We start from the raw sequence: 21,872 nt of genomic DNA on the forward strand, positions 1-21,872 counted from the left end.
CTACCAGTCTCTCAACAGATGAGAAAAAACCCTTCAACAAGAGAATCAGCTGGCAGGAAAACTGGCTTCAGAGTAATGGAGCTCGTAAACCTATTTTCTGTCCTGAGTGCAGAACTAGTCTTAGCAGTTGATCACATGCTATCTGCCAGAGTTTCAAGGACAGTATAAGCAGTCGCTGTTCCTTTCTAGATTGAGTCCTTGAAAATTATCTCAGTTCAAGAAGAACTGCATAGACCCACAGAACTTTTGAACCAGGAGGGCCATAAGAAAATGCCTGCTCTAGCCAACTTGATTGGTAAGAAAATTGGGCCATTGATTGGTGATGTGACTTTAAATTTCACAACTAATTCCTTCTTTCTAGTTCATCATTCTTCCCTATTTGACAGTTTCTACCTATCCTATGCAATAAAAGGCTTTAATGCAAAAAGACCAAACAGTAGAACAAACGGAACAGCCAGTTGCTATGATATGCACTGACCACCAGGGGGCGTGTACAGAACATGGCGGGCATTGGCCATGGTAGGATGGTGGAGCAGGGGAGCAGGGGTGCCAGACCAAGGTGGGGCCGGGCATCTGTCACTGTCATCAGGCAAGCCTCGTGGTTACTGAAGATTCTTTGCTCCCGCATGCCATGGTCCCTCCTGGCACTTGCACCTGCTGCCAGCGCCGGCCCCACTCGTACCCGCTGCCAGTACCAGAGCCACCATTCGCACCCACAGCCCTGTTTGCACCCACAACCAGCACCACGCCCGATCACTCGGCAACATCCGTGGGTGCAATGATCACTCCTGAGGGCTTTTCCACCTCCCCCTGCTCCTGAGGTGTAATCAGGGAAGCAGCCGCTGCTCGCACCCACTGCTGGTGCCAGCCCCAATTGCTCTTCGCTGTCAGTGGGTGCAAGTTGGGCTGGCACTGTCAGCAAGTGGGAGTGGGGCTGCAGCAGGAGGGGCCAGGTGGGGGCATGGAGGATGGGCCACAACCTGTCCCTGTGCCTACCATAGCCTCATGGCCCACAATTCCTTTCAAGGTGCACGAATTTGTGCACCAGGCCCTAGTAATAATATTTGTTATACCAATTAGACTTGAACTGGCAGTTTATTTGGTCATGATGTGATTATAACACAAGCAGGCCTACGGAGGGTTCTTTTATAGAATGTACTTATTGTTGAGATTAAAAAACATGACAGAAGTATAAAATGTGAAAATTTGGCATGCTTTTTTTTTTTTTTTTTATAACTGGTGGATTATAAGAAATGAGACTCCATTGGCCTGGATAGTTAGAATAGTCTCCTTTGAGTAGTTCAAGAAACCAAGGGACTCAATCTAAGGAAAAGGCTTGTCTCAAGAGTTGGATGTTGGAAATCAGAAATTTGGAATGTATTCATCAAACCTACTTTGGAAGGCCGAAGAACCAGCAAACAATTAGAAGCAAGGACACCAGGCCTTCTTCCTTGGGAGGTAGGATGCATCTGCCATACACACACCAACCAGAATCAGAATCTTGACCCCGTGTGGAGAGTGCTGTAGCACACGTAACAACCAGAGGTAGGTTGGGATCACCTTCCTCAGTATCCCCTGTGTTTGCCTTGAACTTCCAAGTCAGGGATTTTAGAGAGTGCCTCTGAGCCCTGGATTCCACTGAGTATTAATTTAGCCTAAGAGTAGCTTCACCTCTCTTTACATGCTTTCCCTCTTCCATCCCACATTAACACTTCAGTGGCACAAAACATAAAACAAAACACAAAATAAAAATCACAGCTCAGCTGGTATGGCTCAATGGTTGAGTGCTGACCTATGAACCAGGAGGGCATGTGCCCTGGTCTGAGACTCAATCTAAGGAAAAGGCTCAATTCCCAGTAGGGGTGGTGCAGGAGGCAGCTGATCAACAGTTGCCTCTCATCACTGATGTTTCTATCTCTCCCTCTCCCTTCCTCTGAAATCAATAAAAATATATATTTTTTAAAATCACAGGTAGTTTGTGTATAAAAACCTTGTATTAAGATTTCAGGAGAGAAGAGTCTACAACTTAATATTAGATAATTCCTGTTTCTCTTTTGAAAAAGAGAATGCTCATAGAAAGAGGGAGGCAGACAAAAGGCGGAGAAAGGAAGAGGAATGGAATGAGAAAGAAAGACCCTCAAACATTTTTTGATGTTCGTGTCTCTTTCCATGATTCTAGGCCTATTTCCTATCTCTACTCTTCTTCCTCTGAAATAAAAATCACATCCTTCATTTTCCTTAAATAGAGCAATTCAGTTCTAACTCTTACCCTCATACTCAGCCATGACCCACCTATGCATAACCAAATTCACCAAATTACTTAGTTCAACAAAAGGGTCCTTCATTTTAACATGGTACACTCTCCTTTAAACAAAATTGTTATAAATAAATAGCATCTCCTCATATTTTCACAGGAAATACACATATTAGAGTAAATTCAGCCCTGGTTTTGTTCAATGGATAGAGCATTGGCCTGCAGACTGAAGGGTCCCAGTTTGATGCTAGTCCAGAGCACATACCCAGGTTGCGGTCTCGATCCCCTGTAGGAGGCGTGCATGAGGCAGCCAATCAATAATTCTCTTATTATTGATGTTTCTATCATTCTCTCCCTTTCTCCTCCTCTCTGAAATATATTTTTAAAAAATAATAAAGTAAATTAATCACTAAATCTGTCATAATTTGTGTAAAGTATAATAAGGATGTGTTATGCTTCCAAATTGACACAGAATACACTTCCCTATATCATTTTTGTTTAAACATTTCTCAAAATTTGAATTCTGATATGTGTTTGAGTTCTTTGTGTTACACAAATATAGTCAATGACTGGTCTCTTTTTAATATATAATTTTATTGATTTTTTATAGAGAAGAAGGGAGAGGGATAGAGATTTAGAAACTTTGATGAGAGAGAAACATCGATCAGCTGCCTCCTGCAAATGATCGATGTTTCTCTCTCATCCCTATGTGCCCGCAACCAAGGTACATGCCCTTGATTGGAATTGAACCTGGATCTTTCAGTCTGCAAGCCGACCCTCTATCCTCTGAGCAAAACCGGTTAGGGCCTCTATGTTACACTTTAACTTAATCCTTTATCAACTCATATCAAATCAACTAGCACATTAGTTGGGGACCAAGAATATACTCCAAGATGGCAATATGGATTCCCAAGAAAGGCAGAGGTCTAAAAAATTTTACCGATGGTTATTCATAGACAAGTCAATCAAAATCATCATCATATTAACTTTGATATTCTATAAAGAGAAATAACCTGGGCAACCAAAGTACTGAAAAACACCACACAGCATCTTTATCCCTATATTTGTAGTTGCAAGAGGAAGAAGGTAAATGTGGGATGGGTAATGAGCAGGACTGGGGATAAGAAGAGCAGGAAACTACAAACTTTAATGCTTCTAAGGCTGACCTTGTCCAGTTGGAGGTATCACCACCTTCTGGTAGGTGGTCTCACTAATTCCAGCAGATGGCAGTGCCACACAACATGTCAATAAAGGAAAGGCTTGCTCAACATCATCAATCATCAGAGAAATGTAAATCAAAACCACAATGAGATATCACCTCACACCTGTCAGAATGGCTATTATTAAAAAGTCAATGAGCGTTGGTGAGGACGGGGAGAAATGCCTTATCAGTAATGCCCTATGATTTAGAGGCCAGCATAGGACTGAGCAAAAGACTCTAGTCAGGGACTTCTGCTCCTAGCCAAACCTTAGTTTCTGTGTGAAATAAAAACAGCTTGTGTGGTGCCTATACCTGTAACACCATCTTTTCTCAATGTTCAGGCCTCCAGTGAGCAGCATCCTACTCCCAGCCCTGGCACTCAATCGAATTAAGCCTGTCTGTCTGGTTGAACTCAGGCCTCAATCAAGTAGCAGCTTTGGCAATAGGTATAAAAATCTATTGTTTGGTAGAGGTTTTTTTTTTTGTTTGTTTTGTTTTTTAAACCCTCAAATTTTGAAATATGAGGAGAAAAACTCAGATTCACTCTACTTCATTTCAATACATAATTTCAGAATTACACCGATTGGGACCAGGAAGGTGAGAGTCAAGTTGACTACCATCTTTATTGTCACTGGGCAATGGTGCAGGCACTTCAGAAAGAGCTCAACTCCTGACTGTGGTAATGTGGAAGGCAGAACTCCCTTTTGTGACAAAGTGGGCTCCCCAACTGTCTTCCTAGTCCCCCCACACAAATGTTCCCAAAGAGAACCTGGATCAATAGACACCAATTACATCACTTAGCCTGGAAGAAGGGGTCTTGATGGAACCAGACTCTTGGGAAAACGCTTGGAAATTTTCAACCTAGAATCTCCCCATCTATATGAATGGGAAGATTCAAATATAATCCAAAGGATTTTATCTGCCCAAGGAAGGGCCTGTTTCCAAAGGGCTTCTTAAGTCCACACCAGAAAACGATCGGAGTGGGCAGGAGAGAAGGAGGCAGCCTCCAGCATCAGGAGAGAAGGAGGCAGCCTCCAGCATCAGCTTCCTAGTTTTGTAGGATTTCACGAGGTGCTGGGCCTGAGGCCTCAGTTTCCACTCCTATAGAACGGCAATGATTTAGGCTCTCGTGGGGATTAGATAAGACAATGTATAGGAAGTGCTTAGCACAGTAGCTAATACATTGGAAGTACTCATAAATGGTTTGGGGTTTTGTAAAATATTTGACTGCTACCACATCTTTATACCAGTTAAATCTTAGTGTGATTCAGACGAGGCCCACACACCATCCCATCCAAACCCCTTGTGTAGCGGGAAAATGTTTTTCCACACACAACTATAAATTCATTTTATTAAGCTTTTGAAGTAAGAAAATATTAGCATAAACTTCTGATCTATTAGAAACATCACAATTTGAAAAAGTATTGACATCACTTAATTTTCTTTGTTTTCCTACTCAGTCCATTTCAGAGTATAGCTTGCAGTGACATAAAAAAATATTTAAGACCTGGCATCATCTCACCAGAATTTTGTCCTTCATTCCACAAAACACATCATTTCCATGAATCCCTCCATTTGAAATAAACAATTGTGTGTAGATGACAATGGTAATCTCTAATATCTACATTTCCCGACAGGTTCTGTAAAAATACTATAAAATAAAAATTCATGCATGTAAAATCAAAATATCTCAAATATATTATACAAATTTTTAAAAGCTCTGATCTCTATGCTCATTTTTTGTGAATATTTATAATACTTTAGAGAAATTATATTTCAGGACCAGAGAAATAAAATTTTATTATGATCACTTATAGGAAATATATATATAATAATAATATTCATAATGTTTATATTTTAAAAAAACCTTTAGACTTGAAGGTTCAAGAAATGACATTTAGTGTAAAGTGCTATTCTGACCACATGTAACTTCATTTTTTTAACTTTGACTTTTTATAGATATTTTCCATATTGTTTTAAAATTACAGAGAAGAAAAAAAGGATAAAGAACTTATGGACACAGACAACAGTGCAGTGACTGTGGAGGAGGGGTGGGAGAGGGTTTATGGTGATAGAAAAATAAAATAAAGGAAAAACACCTTACTCAAAAAAAAGAACAGGTGACAAAGTTCACAACTAAATTCTCACACTAAGTAAAAAGATAACAAGTAACATTCAAATTTCTTTGAAAAACAACCATGAAATATTACAGTTTTCTCCCATCAAATCAAGTCAGTATTTCATTCTGAAAGCAACACATTAATATGTAGTTTTATTAAATAATCCAGTTATGTGCAAAGACTTGCTGAATGTGCATAGTTCATCTCTAAAATCTTCCTCATTGCTGTTTTTTGTTTGCTTGTTTGTTTGTTTTTGTTTTTGTTTTTTCTCTCAGTACCTCTGGCAGGGCATTTGTGAGGCCTCTTGGAAGATGGTGGATTAAATGGTCTTCAGCGTCAAAATATTTCCTTGAGGTTCAGACTGAAATGTGTTCAATGGTTAAAATCCACTTTCAATTGTATAATGTGCCCCTATTTAAAAGTGTAACATAATTTGGGGTTCAGGATTATCATCCCGTGTATTTAAAATGATTAGAGACAGGTTGGGAGCCATCTCTTCTCTCCCATGTCTTCCCTCTTTAATCTGGAGACTCAGAAATTATCCCAAACCATTGGAAAGTAGAGTACTTGGGAATTAGTAAACTATTCTAATCTGGTCAATTAAAGTGTTCTATGAATTATAAAATATCACACCAGTGGCTTTCTTAAACTTCTTCCTTTCCCCCATTCAAAGTTTTAATTTTTAAGAGTGCTATGCTGCTGAAGTTAACCCTTAAACATTCTCATTCAGCTGTAAATGTCCACTAAGTTTCCAATGAGTATCCATGAGGAGATAAAAAGTAGTGGACAACTGAGCAGGAAGTGACACGGAGAGAAAGGAATCTCGCCTTCAGAATATCTCTAGAATAATATTTCTCAGGCAAAACCCCCAAATCCTGTTTTGGGCAGTGATGAACCGACATGTCCAATCTGAAAAAAAAACTCTCACCAGAGACCTGCTGATTCCAAAGTTCAATTCTCGGCCAGTTGGAGTACTGCCAATATTTTTCCATTCCTAACAGGAATGTGTCAGCAATCCATAAACAAGCGCTTTTTTCCCAAGGAGAAAAAAAAGAAAAACACACCAAGAGTTGGTGTTAACATTAAAGGTAGAAATTGTCCTTGCAACTTGATTGTTTTGCTAAATTAAAATAAGTATTGTACATGATAGTAACGAAGGTAAGAGTCTGGGACACCAGTGGTTTTTTTTTGTGGTTTTTTTTTGGGGGGGAAAAAAAACACACACACACACACCTTTCAGTTTCCAGTGCACTATTTCAAAGAGAATACCAGCCACCTTTAAGATAATTTCTAACCACAGCATTCTATGATTCTTTGGATTCTCAAAGCCCATTGTTGTCAAAAGCAAGGGCTGGCTGAAGGAATAAGAAGGGTGGAAGGGGGGAGATAGTCACTTTCCTTCTGTATCAATCACTGTCTTAAAGAATCTAAAGTATCCTTTAACAATCCTGTTTAAAATGCTAATGAGAAGCTCCACTATGAAAAAGGTTTGGCACCTTCACCTTCCACTACCATGCCTAAGCCGATGCCTTTCTTCACACAGTATAAGGTAGACAGACCTACATGTCAATGCTTCTCTTCACCTTCTCACTGAAGGAAAGTGGAGGGCCAGAGAGTTTGAGACAAAGCTACTGTCCAGTGTCATCTTCTTTGTTCATGCCCTGAATTTACCCCTACTTGCAGCTAATTATATCAGCTATGTTCTAGCATTCTCTACTGGGTGATGCTCGCTTGCCTGAAAGATGTGAGTTCCATTGTGAGTGCAAATCCCAAATGAGGAAACTCTGAGCCAGTCCAGCTTGCTTTGTTACTTGCTATTTCCCCCTATAAATATGTTTTTTTTTAAAAACCAAACAATAATTATTTCCTTGGAAGGCAATGCTTCTGCCAAAATAAAATGCTTTAGAAACGTGTACATTCCAGGGGTCCCATCTCTCTTAGCCCTGCAGATTCCCAAGCTCAAGGCCACTGGTCAGGTGGGGTTGTAACCAGGCACAGCAATGGCCACAGATTCCCGGTCTTTCTGATCTAATTCATTTACTACAGAATAAGCCACCGATCCGTTGGTCCATAGCTGCAGTTTGGCATCAGACTCTTTGGCAAGGGTCCGCAGCTGGGGTTTTCTCATCTTCTTCACAAGTCTAGCAAAGCCGAGCAGCACGGAACTAAATATCATTGAAAATCCACAGAGAAGAAATGCTGCTGTGTAGCTGCCAGTCGTGTCTACTAGCCATCCTGTAACAAGCAACAGCAGAATCATATTGTTGAGTTGAAAATTCAATTACTCTGAAATCTAATAATTTTTAAGACTAATAACAACAGATTGCTAGCACCACCATTATAACCTTGACACAAAAAAGCAAACATCCTAAAAATATTGTGCAGCGGCTGAAAAATGCATTATATTTCCTAGGGAAACTTTGAAAATGGATTGTTATTATTATGTAAAGTGCCTGGGAGAGTGTCAGAGTCTTTGTACCCACAAAATAAATATTATTATTAATCCCATGAAAAATCGTAGAACGATAAAAGCAGCATCATTCAAATTATTGATGTTGGGGTCAATCATCTAGGGTATTAAAAGAAAAGAATCATATAAAATGCTATTAGTATTCACAGCACCAATAGTCCAACTGTCTTCAATACATGTGTCTGGATAAAGCAGAATCCAAATTGTCAATTGGATTCAGTCATTGTACCCCATTCAGTTTGAAAACCAAAGGTTTAGATCATTTTAGAAGTTGCAAATACAAATTTCAGAAAGCATAATTCTGTTACCACAGCTTTCCCCCCTCTTATCCCTTGTTTCAACAGGTTAAACTGAACACCTACTCCAGCTCTAGATTTTGAGGAGAACCAGGACATATGTTATGCAAAATATGGGCCACAATGATCAGAGAATCAATGGGGTAAAATTAGACTTGAGCGGGCAATCATTTTGTATTAAAAAGTTGAATTCCTCCAAACTTTACTTGTACACTAAGAAACTCCACCAGAGAAGCATACAGTGTCTCCTCGCACCCACTTCAAATCCATTAATTAAAAAAAGGCAGGTAAAATTAGTCGGCATGGCTCAGTGGTTGAACCAGGAGATCAGGATTCAATTCCAGTCAGGGCACATGCTTGGGTTGTGGGCTTGATCCCCAGTTTGGCTTGCAGGAGGCAGCCAACCGATGATTCTCTCTCATCATTGATGTTTCTATCTTTCTCTCTCCTATCCTTTCCTCTTTGAAATCAATAAAATAATATATATTTTTAAAAATAGCATGTAAAAATTGTTAATAGAGCCACAAACTTTCCTAGAGTCTCAAATATTCTAGTTATCTTGTGATTTGCTTGTGCCTTCGGTTCCAAACAGAAGAAACTGAGTGGAGAGTTGTCATTTTAAAGATAACTAAATAACAGAAGTATTACAATAAGGAAGGACTCACACCCTAACCCTCTAATGTCTGGCAATAAGTTCAATCTCTGATTTGCCAAATAAAGGCCCTAATTGACAAAAGGATCCAGGAATCCTAATTTCATTTCCTGTCCAATGACTTTTTAACAGAATCACACTGCTCCTAAAGGTTAGCAAACAAAAACTGGCTATAAAGGGAGGAGGCAGGAACATTTTGGGGGCCGTTTTCATACAGGAACCACTAAGCATATAGTCCTACATCACAGAGTTTAAACTGACCAGGAATTTTCATCTGCAGCCATCAAGCAGCCATAGTTTCCTCTCGTTTGATACTTTTAAGCACTTGCTGGGCTTTGAAAATAACCTTAAACTAGGGGTGTCGAACTCAATCAGAGAAGGGGCCAAAATCTAAAATCCAGCCTAAATCGCGGGCCAAATGGTTTACTGAACAGTCATAAACTGTCATTGTGATGGAAACGCAGCGGAGTGCAGTGATGACAGCGCGGTGCGGGCCACATTGCAAGGCCTGGCGGGACGGATTTGGCCCTTGTGTTTGACACATGTGCCTTAAACACTCTCTCTACTCACAACAGCAGCAAAAGCAGAAATCTTGCCTTCTTTTAAAAATCCCCCTATTTGCTTCTAGGCAAATGTTTGGCTCATTTCTTTTTGCCTATCTTCAGAGACCATTCTATTGGTTTTGTTTGTTTTTTTTTTTTTTATATTTTATTGATTTTTTTTTACAGAGAGGAAGGGAGAGGGATAGAGAGCTAAAAACAGTGATGAGAGAGAAACATCAACCAGCCGCCTCCTGAACACCTCCCACTGGGGATGTGCCCGTAACGGAGGAACATGCCCTTGCCGGGAATCGAACCTGGGACTTTTCAGTCCGCAGGCTGACACTGTATCCACTGAGCCAAACCAGTTTTGGCAATTCTCTTGGTTTTAATGTAGGCAGGTAATAATCTGGACGGGTTGGTCTCAATCAAGTGAGCTGGCTGAGAATTTAGATTCCTGAAACTCACCCCCAAAGATTCAGATCACGGAGGGAAGGTCAAGAAATCTGCATTTTTAACAAAGGCATCAGGGGATTCTAATGTAGGCGGTCCCAGGACCTCCACCTAAGAGAAATTGGTCCTGACCACATGCTCTAGGAAGGAGGGACAGATTCTGACACATTTGCTGCTATAGCAACAGCGCCGAGCACAAGGCTGGTGTCCACAAGCAACAAGTATTTATTGAATTCAGTATTTCAACATGCTTTAAATTTCTTTAGCATTTTAAAGTTTGCAAAACATTCTAGATGCTTTATCTGATGAGTCCCAAATCTGTATGTCAACGGTATCCTCCCTCTAAAGCTCAGATTTCATCCCTAACAAGTGCTAGTGGTCATTTTATTGGGTATTTCATATATCTCAATATGTCTAAACATTAAATTCATTATTGTTTTCTGGCAAAGCCATTTTCTCCAACTTCCTTATTACTTTTAATCATGCCATTGTTTTCTAAGTGATTTTGGATGTCTTTCTCTCCTTCACCCTCATATGCTTAATTTAGTTGACTTGGAATTTTTTCTTCTTCTTGTTTTGTTGTTATTGTTGTTGTTGTTGTTGTTGTTGTTTGTTTGTTTGTTTGTTTTACAAAACCTCCTTGCTCTCAGAGCTTATTTTTATTCTGCTGTATCAGCCATAGTTCAGGCCTTTGTCATTTTGCTCCTGAACTACTAGAATGGAATCCCAACTGCTTCTCTCCTGCATGACCAGATCAATTGCCAGATCACATTTTCTAAAATATACTCTTTACTATTATACCCCTTTGCACAAAAACTAATACTATGCATCGTCTCTAAAGAATATAGGGCTCCTTCAGCTGGCACTCAAAATACTTCTCTATGACATTTCAGCCTCACCACCCATCTCCTGTTAGAACCCTGTACTCCCACCAGACAGCCCCCTGAATGTGCCCAGCCTAATGTATAAGTCTGACTAGCTGCTCCATTCTATTGCTCTCACCATTAACATGGAATGGAACCAAGATCCTAATTTGGGATGTTGTCTTTCCAAGGAGACTAAGGTTAGAAGATTATAAAACAAGAATATAGGTGAGATCATGGTGTTTTGGTGGTTCTTACATCCCCTTCTCTTTCACTCTTCCCCAACTTACTTCCAACCCTCATTTTCTATGTGTGAGTTCCCATCAACACAACAAAGAGAAGAGGTATTCAGGGTTCTCTCTAGAAACTTACCTGAAATGGGTGGGCTCACCAAGTATGGCACTGCATGAAGAAAGTACACCACCCCGAGTGCTGATGACAAAGAGGCGGTCCCCACTAGTTCTGCAGTCACTACTGGGATCAAGGTCACATAGGCACCATCGAAGTAGCCAAAAGTACAAGAAAAAGGCACGAGCAGTGGGAGACTTTGAAGCATTGGTAGGCAGAGATAGCAGAGCCCATCTAGTCCCACGGCAAAGAGGTAGCAAACATACCGGTAGTTCTTCAGACACCTGTGGACGTGAAGAATAAGAATGAGTGCATAAGCACAGGTTCTATCAAAGAGCTTCAGAGCCAGGCCAGACAGCAGTAAGCATGGCAGTTACTTACAGAGATGATTTCCCCATTGTGTGTTATCTATGTTGTCTTCTTAACTTCCTCTTTTAAAAAATCTTATTTTTCAATTACAGTTGATATTCAATATTATTTTATCAGTTTGGGGCATATTCCTATTTTTCTTCTGGCATATGAAAATGTAAGAATTTACCTCTCTAGGGAGCATGGTGTGGTAGAATATAATATATGCTCTAATTAGAAAGAAGTCTGAATCCCGTCCTGTCACCTACTAACTACAAAACTCTAACCTCAATTATTTTAGCTATAAAAAAGGAAAGTTCTCTCATAAGATAACTCCATGGATAGCCATAAAATAACTTGTAGCATTTTAAGATACTAATATATTCTAGCAGACTACTATATTAGATGCTTTCAGATATGTTATTCATGGCTATCTGCCACACATACACTGAGTAGTCAGATTATGATCTTTGAACGCATAATAATCTGGCCACTCAGTGTGTGTGTGTGTGTGTGTGTGTTTGTGTGTGTGTGTATTAGAGGCCCAGTGCATGAATTCGTGCATGGGTGATGTATGGTCAGCCTGGCCAGGAGAAGGAGACATGGGCGGTTGGCTGGCCCGCCTGCTGGTTGAACTCCTGGTAGAAGGGCAATTTGCATATTAGCAGTTTATTATATAGGATATACAATGAGTGGCCAGATTATTATGTGTTCAGAGATCATACTAATCTGGCCACTCGGTGTATATGCTCAAAAAAATAATCCAAGTGGTTACACAAAAGAGAAAACCATAATATGAAGACATTAAAATGATTTGCCAGAGACTATCACTTGCCAGAGGCTATTGATACAGAAGACTAAAATGATTTGCCAGGTCTAAGTCTTATTTCAAGACTGCCTCAGTGGAGGTAATATTTTCTCTCTGTAGCTCCAAACCCATCCATGATACCAATTATTTCAAACACTATTCATAATATCACACCAGCAGTTTATGCTTTACAAATGTTGTTCCACCCATAGTCTCATTTGAGCCTCCAAAATGCTGTGAGGTTTACAGGCAAATATTGCACTGGCCTGTTTTACAGATGAAGACCTTGTGGACTTGAGGGCTAGGTGCTTCTCCCTAGGTCCCAGTGACAAAAGGGGCAGAGCCAGCACAAGAATTGAGGTGTGATGCGTCGCAGAAAAGAGACACCTCTGTCAGACCTATGTCAGGCTGCTTTCTTGTTGGGTTGATTAGAAAGACAGGTACTCCTTGCTCTCACCCTCTACCTTCACCATTAAACATGTGGAATCAATTCTAAATATTACATTAATAAGATTGCAGAATGCCAGCTGGATCCTGATTCATTACCAAAGACATAATGTGTAAGAAGCCACAGGATGAGAGCTCTCCAAGGTCATAGCTCCTGTGTGAAGAGTCCATCATGGAGGAGAATATGAGCAGCTTGCTGGCTTCAATCCAAACTGATAAGCATTAGATGAAAAAACTACTCCGTAGATTTCTTATTACTTTGTTTCCTAAGCCTACAATCATAATGTAAGCATTTGCTATGTGCACTGCCAAACAGAAGTGTGTGGCCGCAGATGAAGTGCACACACTTCCTAGCCTGAATGGTTTTGCTCCTCTCTTCACTGCCCCCGAGTCTCTGGAGTGGTCCAAAGGAAACTAAAATCACGACACCCAGCCATACATACGTTGTCTTACCTGTGGACTGGCTTGACTTAGGATGGAATTAAATCTATCACCAGAACTTACAGTTGCCCTAGTGTTCAGCAATTTAGAAATACCCACCATCCTAAACCATCTAGAACAGGGGTGGCAAACTATGGCCACATCCAGCTCACCACCTGCTTTTGCACTATCCATGAACAAAGAATGGTTTTCCCACTTTCCAATAGTTGGAGGGGAAAAAATCTAAACAATAATTTGTGACATATTAAAGTTATATAAAAAATTCAAAATGCAGTGTCCATAAATGAAGACTTATTGCAGCATAGCCACTTCCGTTTGTTCATGTATTGTCTATGGGGCTACAACAGCAGAGCTGGGTAGTTGAGATCATTCGGACCCACAAAGCCAAACATGTCTATTATCTGTCCCTTCACAGAAAACGTTTTGCCAACCTTTGACTAGGAGACCCTTCAGATATTGCCTCCAGACATCAAAAACTTGTTAACATTAGATATCCTACAGGGAAAGGCGATGAGGGAAAAATCACAACTTGGAGTCCCCTGATGGGGAACCAATTGTGCTTTCGTGAATTTTACCTTCTGTCGGTTACCCATCCGAATGTGACATTGCCAACGATGTCAATCACCCCAAGTATGGACATAAGGAAAGCAGCTTGCTGGTGACTCACTCCAACACTCAAAGCATAAGGCACCAAGTACACAAAGAGAGGGCTGCAGCCGTAAGCCATGAACAGAACAGAGACAGCTAATACGACGAAGTCTGGCATCAGTAAGAAACTGTACTCCTGCTGCAAAGAGCAACAGAGGCAGGTCTGCACCCATTTTTTTGTCCAAGTTGAACAAGGCGACGCCCGCTTAAAGTCTTGTTTTCGAGTTCTGCAGACATGGTTTGGCTCTTGACTTGTCTGGTACTCTTTAAGAGTAATTGGCCGCATCAAGGCACCGCAAACACAAAGATTCAAAACGAAGCCCCCAAGAATGAGCAGTGCTCCCCGCCAGGAAAACTGCTCAATAAGGATCTGGACCACAGGAGCCAGGATGAAGGTTCCAATGCCGCTTCCCGACATGGCGATCCCATAAGCAAGGGCTTTCCGTCTGTGGAAATACTTGCCAACCATGGCAATAGCTGGAGAGTAACTGAGTGCAAATCCAAGACCTGGGGATAGAGAGAGCTCTGTGAGTGCACCAAGAATAGCCCATGAAAGAAAATATCTCAGAATGAAGTTATTTACACTGAAGAGAATCTGACCTTCTGTTACCCCTTTAAAACTAAGCTAAAAAGGAGTCTCTCTCCCTTCACCAGTCATCCACAATTTGGAAAGTTTAGTATATAAGTGACTTTCTTTTGGGGAAGAAAAACCTTAAAAAAATGTGGCTTCTTTAAAAAATGAAATGAGCCTAAACTGGTTTGGCTCAGTGGATAGAGCATCGGCCTACAGACTGAAAGGTCCAGGTTTGATTCCAGTCAAGGGCATAAGCCTTTGTTGTGGGCACATCCCCAGTGTGGGGTGTGCAGGAGGCAGCTGATCGATGTTTCTCTCTCATCGATGATTCTGGCTCTCTGTCCCTCTCCCTTTCTCTCTGTGAAAAATCAATAAAATATATTTTTAAAAAATAATTCATTAAAAAAAAATGAAATGAGCCCTCGTTGGTTTGGCTCAGTGGATAGAGCATTGGCCTGCAGACCAAAGGGTTCTGGGTTCGATTCTATTCAAGAACACAAACGTTGGTTGCAGGCTTCTCCCCAGCCCAGGCCCTGGTCAGGGAGTGTGCAGGAGGCAACCAATCAATGTGTTTCTCGCACATCGATGTTTCTCTCTGTCTTTTCCTCTCTCTTCCTTCCACTCTCTTTAAAAGATCAATGAAAAAAATATTCTCAGGTGAGGATTAACAAAAACAAACAAAACAATAACAAAAATGAAGAACTTAAAAAACTATTATATAAATTGAATTTCGCCCGGCTGGCATGGCTCAGTGGTTGAATGTCAACCTATGAACCAGGTCATGGTTCGATTCCCGGTGAGGGCACATGCCCAGGTTGCCAGCTCATTCCCCAGTGTGGGGCATGCAGGAGGCAGCCGATCAATGATTCTCTCTTATCATTCATGTTTCCCTCTCTCTCCCTCTCCTTCCTCTCTGAAACCAATAAAATATATATATATATATATATAACTAAATTTCAATTAACTAACAAAATCAGGATAATGCTGACCTAAGAAACTTATTCTCCTCAACACCTCCTTTTCATTTAAATTACCCAGAAAACTGCCTCAAATATTCACTGCATATGCACACACAAGTCTGAGAGTCTGGGCTACTCTGGAATTTGGGGGTAAGTAGTACTTATGTCCCCACAGAAGTTCCAGGGTAATTTCACTTAATTGGAAAAACATCGTGCCAATATTCTACATGAACATCACATGGACCCACAGTAACCTGAAAATATCCCTTGAAATCAGCAGAAAGCCTTTTAAAGATTTTCAGCGTCTATTCCTTTCAAATCGAGAAAATCCGAAAGGTTTTAAACCTGGAATTCTTGGCATCTAATGTCAAAGAAGGAAAAGGAGAAGTCCCTTCTGCTCCTGCTCCTATCTGCAGTGCTGGGTGACCAGTGATCCCAACTAGCCCTGAGGGGTGTCCAGATGTGAGACTCAGTGCTAGGACCAGGACAGTTCCTGGGAAACTGGAATGACAGACACCCTAACAGCCAGGCCCTTTGAGTTACATAGGACAGATCCCTTTTTGAGCCCACAAAGCTAGATTTATAGCCTCTCTAGGAGTTACATCATTCATTTCCCTGATCATGCTACCACCTGTATTGCAGTGCCTGGACATGAGTCAGTGCTACTTCCCACAGTCCTCTGAGTGATGAGGCAAACTGCTACCCAGTCCTACCAACCAACCCCACCTTGACCCTACTCAGTCTCCTTATGGGATACATATGTTGCTTCTCTATGAGTTTCATTTTGATTCCCTAAAGTGTACTTCCAAAATGTGAAGAGAAAATAGTGAAGTATGAGAATTTTTAATTTAATTTTTTAAATTGGAAACTCTCACTTATTGGACAATCATATTCACTTTAAAGCAGGGGTGTCTCGAATCAACTGCAGATAGTGTTGTCTAAGATGTTTGGAGAATGATCACTGCTGGAAATGTATGTTGCCCTGGCTAATAGCTCATGGCTACTTAGAACAGAATCCCAGCCATACACCTCTGCCAAAGGGAAAGCCTGCAGCTACTTTTATCATGTGTCTAAATTAAAGTGGTGGTACATTTTCATTACAGTCGTACAATAAATTGCACCTCCAGCTCTTTTGTTTAACTTCCAGGTAGAAAAGACATAGGCTAGGTCAGCTAAATTATGCAACTAACAAAGTGAATAATTTACTAATCATTGCTCTGTGGATGTGGTTGACAAGCCCTGAATGGGGTGGGGTGAGACAAGTGGTACAGCTGTCCTTACCTGTAAGAACTCCCAGAGTGAGGTAGAGATGCTTCAGACTGGTGGCAAAGGAGCTCAGGATGAGACCAGTAGATGCAAGCAAGCCACCCAGCATGATTCCCACTTGACAGGATAAATGGTTACTGACAACACTCCCAAGCGGAGCTTCAAAAACAAAAATAAATACGGTCAGCAGAAAGGCCTTGAGGGCACAGTGAAAAGGCTGGGGTGTTACATTAGCAGAGTAGAGAACAACTGACCTTTAAAGCATCAAGCCTTCCTCCCACACCCCCCTCAACCTTGCATACTCATTCTACAGATTGGAACTGAGGAGAGAGAACCTGACTTGCCCACAGTCACGCAGGTAAAAGCCAGGGAGAGAGATGATAGACAAATGTCACAATCTGGCACTGTATTCAGGCTTTAAAAAATCGTATGGATGAGAAACTGACACTCAGAAAAATCTAAGAAAATGCTCACACCCATGGTGACATTTTGGTTGACCTCACTCTATTTGTGGTTTAACAAGGCATCAACATTGTGCCAATTTCTAGGTTTATAAAATGTTAATTAAAGCTGGGAGAGGCCGATGAGAAATTGCAGCCCAAGGAAATATGACATGATCACCATGAAGTATAGCTGAGAGCTCCTGATACCAAATTCAGGATTATATCACTTTTCCTCTGGCTCCTGATGGCAGGGAGGATTATGGGTAAGGAATGCATGTGAATTTCTTTCTAAGGAACAATTCATGCTGACACCAGTACTTCTAGTAACAACATCAAAAGAGTATCAGTGGGGTATAATTTTTGTATTGATCAGGTTGGAATTTAGGCCTGACTCAAATGCACATGATAGAATCAGTCATCAGCCTGACTGATATCATCTATCCAGTTAAAACAGTGGCTGGCTGTATATAGAACCTCTGGAAAACAGGAATGAGCGAATCTCCTAAAAGTATGTCTAATTTTCCAGACAGCTGCTGCTATGGTTATTGGAAAAGTGACATTTTAACCAAATTCAATGTAAAAATGTTAACTTCTCTGCTTATTATAGGGCAGTTATGTCCCCAATGAGTGTCTTAGATGTGATTCTGTAGCCTCTTGTTCATACTCTGTATTCAACTAATGTTGCCAGGTAAGCAATTGGGTACAACAGGCATTGAGTCCTTGTGTGGAATTCCAATATACTGCATATTTAAGGTCATGCTAACATGACCCTACTTTGGCTCAATGTCTCACATGGTCATTGTGAAAATATTGGTCACTGAAGTTAATTTATTTCTCTTTTGGGGATTATGAATAGTCTCCAAAAGATAACACTGAGGGAAATGAGTCACCTGTATCCTTTGAGAGAGACAAACATTGCTCTCTTGACTTGCTTATACAAACGCTGTGACTAATGTGACCCTGAAGACCTAGTGATCGTCTCACCGGTAAATAAAGAAATAAATAAAATATACACACAAGATAGAAAACCCAGAAATATTATATCTTTTTATCCCTTAAGACCTTCCAGTGTTATCGGTAGGAAGAGTCAATTTAGCTTTCTCCTGAAACCTGCCTTTCATGTTTGCTCTCAAATTCCTTCCAACCAAGCAAATGCATGTCAGAATAATTCAACTGACTCCTGAGTACGTACATTAGAAAAATAAATATGAACTAGTACCTAGAATGGAATCAGATGACATTTATAAGTTACTAAATAATATAATATTTCCCTTCACCACAAAGACATGGCCTGGAAAGAGCAGTTTTCTAAAATACTCAGGATTCATCTCAATAAAAGGATTAAATTAGTCTAGCCTGAAAATAGGTCATATCAATTTGACTCAATCTCAGAAACTCTCTAAGCCACTAATTGAACAACTTTGGTTTGAATTTAAAAAAAACAAAAAACATACCCTCCCTCGCCAGAGTTTTGTATTGGGGGGGGGGGGTGTCAATGTTAAAATATGTACACAGATGATAATTTAATAAAAAATATATTAAAAAATAAATAAATAAAAATAAAAAAAACACCTCAAAGTTAGCTTTCCATTTATTTTGAGAGCACTCTATTTACCCTATACATTGAATGAAATGACAGCTGTGATGAATGTATTTATCTCAAGGTTAGCGCCATCCTATCCTTCCCTATTCCTTCCTCTTAAGAATGAAGATTTATGCATGAAAAGTGATGAAATCTAAGAGACAAAGTTTGAAATCTCTGAGAAGAAAATGGAATGAAAACAAGACTTGAAAAACAATGTACATATTGTTTGTACTCATTTAAGGGGATTCTATAGAAATGGCTCAGGCACTATCCAAGGATTTACATGACTGGAGAATGAAGAGATCACGCATACACTGCATGGTTAGCTACTTCCAAAATCAGGATAAGTCCTATGATGCACAAGTCTTCTTCATATAGAAGAACCAAATGGTATGTGTCCTCTTAAGTTATTAACTACCTGTTCCATCTGCCACCAGCCAAGACCATTAATTCCAAGAGCACGTCTGGTTGGGTTTGGCTGAAGGTAGGATCAACTTTTTCTTTTCATCTTAGCCATTTTTTTTTTTTTACCATAGTCTTTCTACTAAGAAAAATTGGTAATCAAAGGCAAAAGAAGGTCATTGCCATGTACAATTTGACAGTAGCTAGTAGCTATCTATCCCTGGTAAGTGATACTTACCACAGAGCATGGTCATACAGTCTACAATGGAATGGATCCAAGCTGTTTGTGCATAATCCTGAGTGAAGTATGTTTGGAACTCCACAAAAAAAATTGAAATACATCTGAAAAATACAGTGCAAGCATGTTATACAGAAGAAGAAGAGGAAGAAGAAGAAGAAGAAGAAGAAGAAGAAGAAGAAGAAGAAGAAGAGAAGAAGAAGAAGAAGAAGAAGACGACGACGACATAAATTTGAATCAGAACTTAAAGTGTTGGTTCCATCAACTGTTCCACAGGTTTAATTTGGTTTTCAGTGGTACTGTGCTAGACCATAATAAGTAGGAAATCAGAAGCTGACCACTGGGCCATTCTAAAGGATAAGAACAAGTGCTCATTCACTGGAGGGGCTGCTGAAGCCACGTAGATATGAAGATCACTGCAGTAGAGAAGATCTTAAGAAAAAGATGGCAGGTCAAAAACATGTACTTTTATTCATCTTAATATTTAATTTACATCTGTAAGAGGTTGTTATATAAGTTAAAATCTATAATAATAAAAGTGTAATATGCTAATTAGACCAGACAAAGCCACAGCAGGCAGAGCCTGAAGTAGAGGTGGCCACAGTGGCGGCGAGGGCCAAGGTCCTTGCACAAATTTCATGCATCGGGCCTTTAGTTTAACAATAAAGAGTTATACATCACCCAGCAATTTCATTTCTAGGTTTTGGGGGATATTTTTAGCCTCACTTGTAAATACGCTTTTATTGATTTTAGAGGGAGAGAAAGAAACATGAATTGGTTGCTCTCAATACTGGGGATCAAACTCACAATCTGGGTATATGCCCTGATTGGGACTCAAACTAGTAACCTTTCTGTTAAAGAACAATGCTCCAGCCAACTGAATCACTCAGCCAGGGCTCATGTCTAGATTTTAACCAAAGGTAATAAACAGATGATGATGATGATGATATTAAATACAAATAAAAACATTCTGGAGAACTCTTTATAATAGTTAAATATTATAACCAACCTCTTTGTCCTTCAATAAGGGACTAGCTAAATAAAATTTGAAATACCAAAAAATGAAATATTGCCCTAGCTGGTTTGTCGCAGTAGTTAGAGTGTCAGCTGCAGATTGAATGGTTTCCGGTTCAATTCCAATCAAGGGCATGTACCTCAGTTGTAGACTAGTCAGGGGTGCGTGCAGGAAGCAACCAACCCAAGTGTCTCTCTTACATCAATGTTTCTCCCTCTCTTGCTCTCCCCCTCCCTTTCACTCTCTCACTCTCTCTAAAAATAATAACAATTATCTTATATAATAAAGATGTAATATGCAAATGGTCGTTATGCCATGAAGTGTAACGACCAACCGCATAATGACTGGATCATGGATAAACAGGGGGTGGGGCAGTGAGTTACAAGTGGGCGGCAGAGAGCTATTGCGGGGGGAGCGTGGTGGGGGCAGGGCAACAAGCTATAAGAGGGGGTAGGGGAGTAGCAGGGAGAGCTATAGGAAGACATGGCAGCCGTGGAGAGCTACTAGAGGGAGGCAGCAAGCTACTGGCGAGCTACTGGCGCACGGATTCATGCACAGGGCTACTGATAATAATAATAAAATACTATTAAGGATTAAAAACTCAATAGTAAAAAAACAAATAACCCCATTTCAAAATGGGCAAAGGACCTAAGTAGATATTTAACCAAAGAAGATATGTAAAAGGTGAACAGATACATGAAAACATGTTCAACATCACTGGTCATTAGGGAAATACAAATTTAAACCACAATGAGATATCACTCACACAGTTAAAATGGCCATCATCAAAATACAAGAGATAAAAAAAAAAAAATTCTGGAGAAAAGGGAACCCTTGTGCACTGTTGGTGGAATTATAAACTGATACAGCTGCTATGGAAAATAGTATGGAGGATCCTCACAATATTAAAAACAGAACTACCATGTGATCCAGCTATTCCCCTGCTGGGAATATATCCAAAGGAAATGAAAACACTGGCTTGAAGAGTTATCTGCAACCCCATATTCATAGCAGCATTTTTACAATAGCCAAGACATGCAACCAACCTAAGTGTCCATCAACAGATATATATATATGATAAAAGAACTAAGAAATCCTGTCATTTCTGACAACATGGATGGACCTTAAAGGCATATACTAAGTGAATCAAGTCAGAAAGAGAAAGACATATATTGTATGATCTCACTTATATGTGGAATCTTGAAAATAAATAAACAAAAACAAGTTAATATAGATACAGATGCAGTAAAGCATTTAACAGACTGTCAAATTACAGCAGGAAGGCTGGGGAGTGTTGGGATGAGGAGGGAGATTAACCGAAGGACTTGTATGCATGCATATAAGCACAACCAATGGACAAAAGACATTGGGGAGGGTGAGATGAGGGCATCTGACAGGGGGTAGCAGAGGGGGGAAAAAGGAGATATATGTACTATTATATTTAATACTTTAAATAATAAAAAACAAGCTAATAGAAAAAGGGATTAGCCTTGTAGTTACCA

General features: G+C 40.1%; 1 protein-coding gene across 2 annotated transcripts in view; it reads right to left on the reverse strand.

Annotated features, from left to right (window-relative positions):
• Positions 1-6,957: 6,957 nt before the first annotated feature.
• Positions 6,958-21,872, reverse strand: part of SLC16A12 (solute carrier family 16 member 12) — a 61,812-nt gene continuing 46,897 nt past the window's right edge. For both annotated transcript variants that reach the window (XM_036438513.2, XM_045581889.1), the window contains exons 3-7: positions 19,356-19,459; positions 16,703-16,846; positions 13,816-14,395; positions 11,221-11,480; positions 6,958-7,810 (exon numbers count right to left, since the gene is read on the reverse strand). In XM_036438513.2, coding sequence (XP_036294406.1) covers positions 7,548-7,810; positions 11,221-11,480; positions 13,816-14,395; positions 16,703-16,846; positions 19,356-19,459 — 1,351 coding nt within the window. In that variant the 3' untranslated portion in view covers positions 6,958-7,547. The remainder of the gene's footprint in view (positions 7,811-11,220; positions 11,481-13,815; positions 14,396-16,702; positions 16,847-19,355; positions 19,460-21,872) is intronic.

Source organism: Pipistrellus kuhlii, unplaced genomic scaffold, assembly GCF_014108245.1.
Source record: "Pipistrellus kuhlii isolate mPipKuh1 unplaced genomic scaffold, mPipKuh1.p scaffold_m20_p_15, whole genome shotgun sequence".
Taxonomy (NCBI): domain Eukaryota; kingdom Metazoa; phylum Chordata; class Mammalia; order Chiroptera; family Vespertilionidae; genus Pipistrellus; species Pipistrellus kuhlii.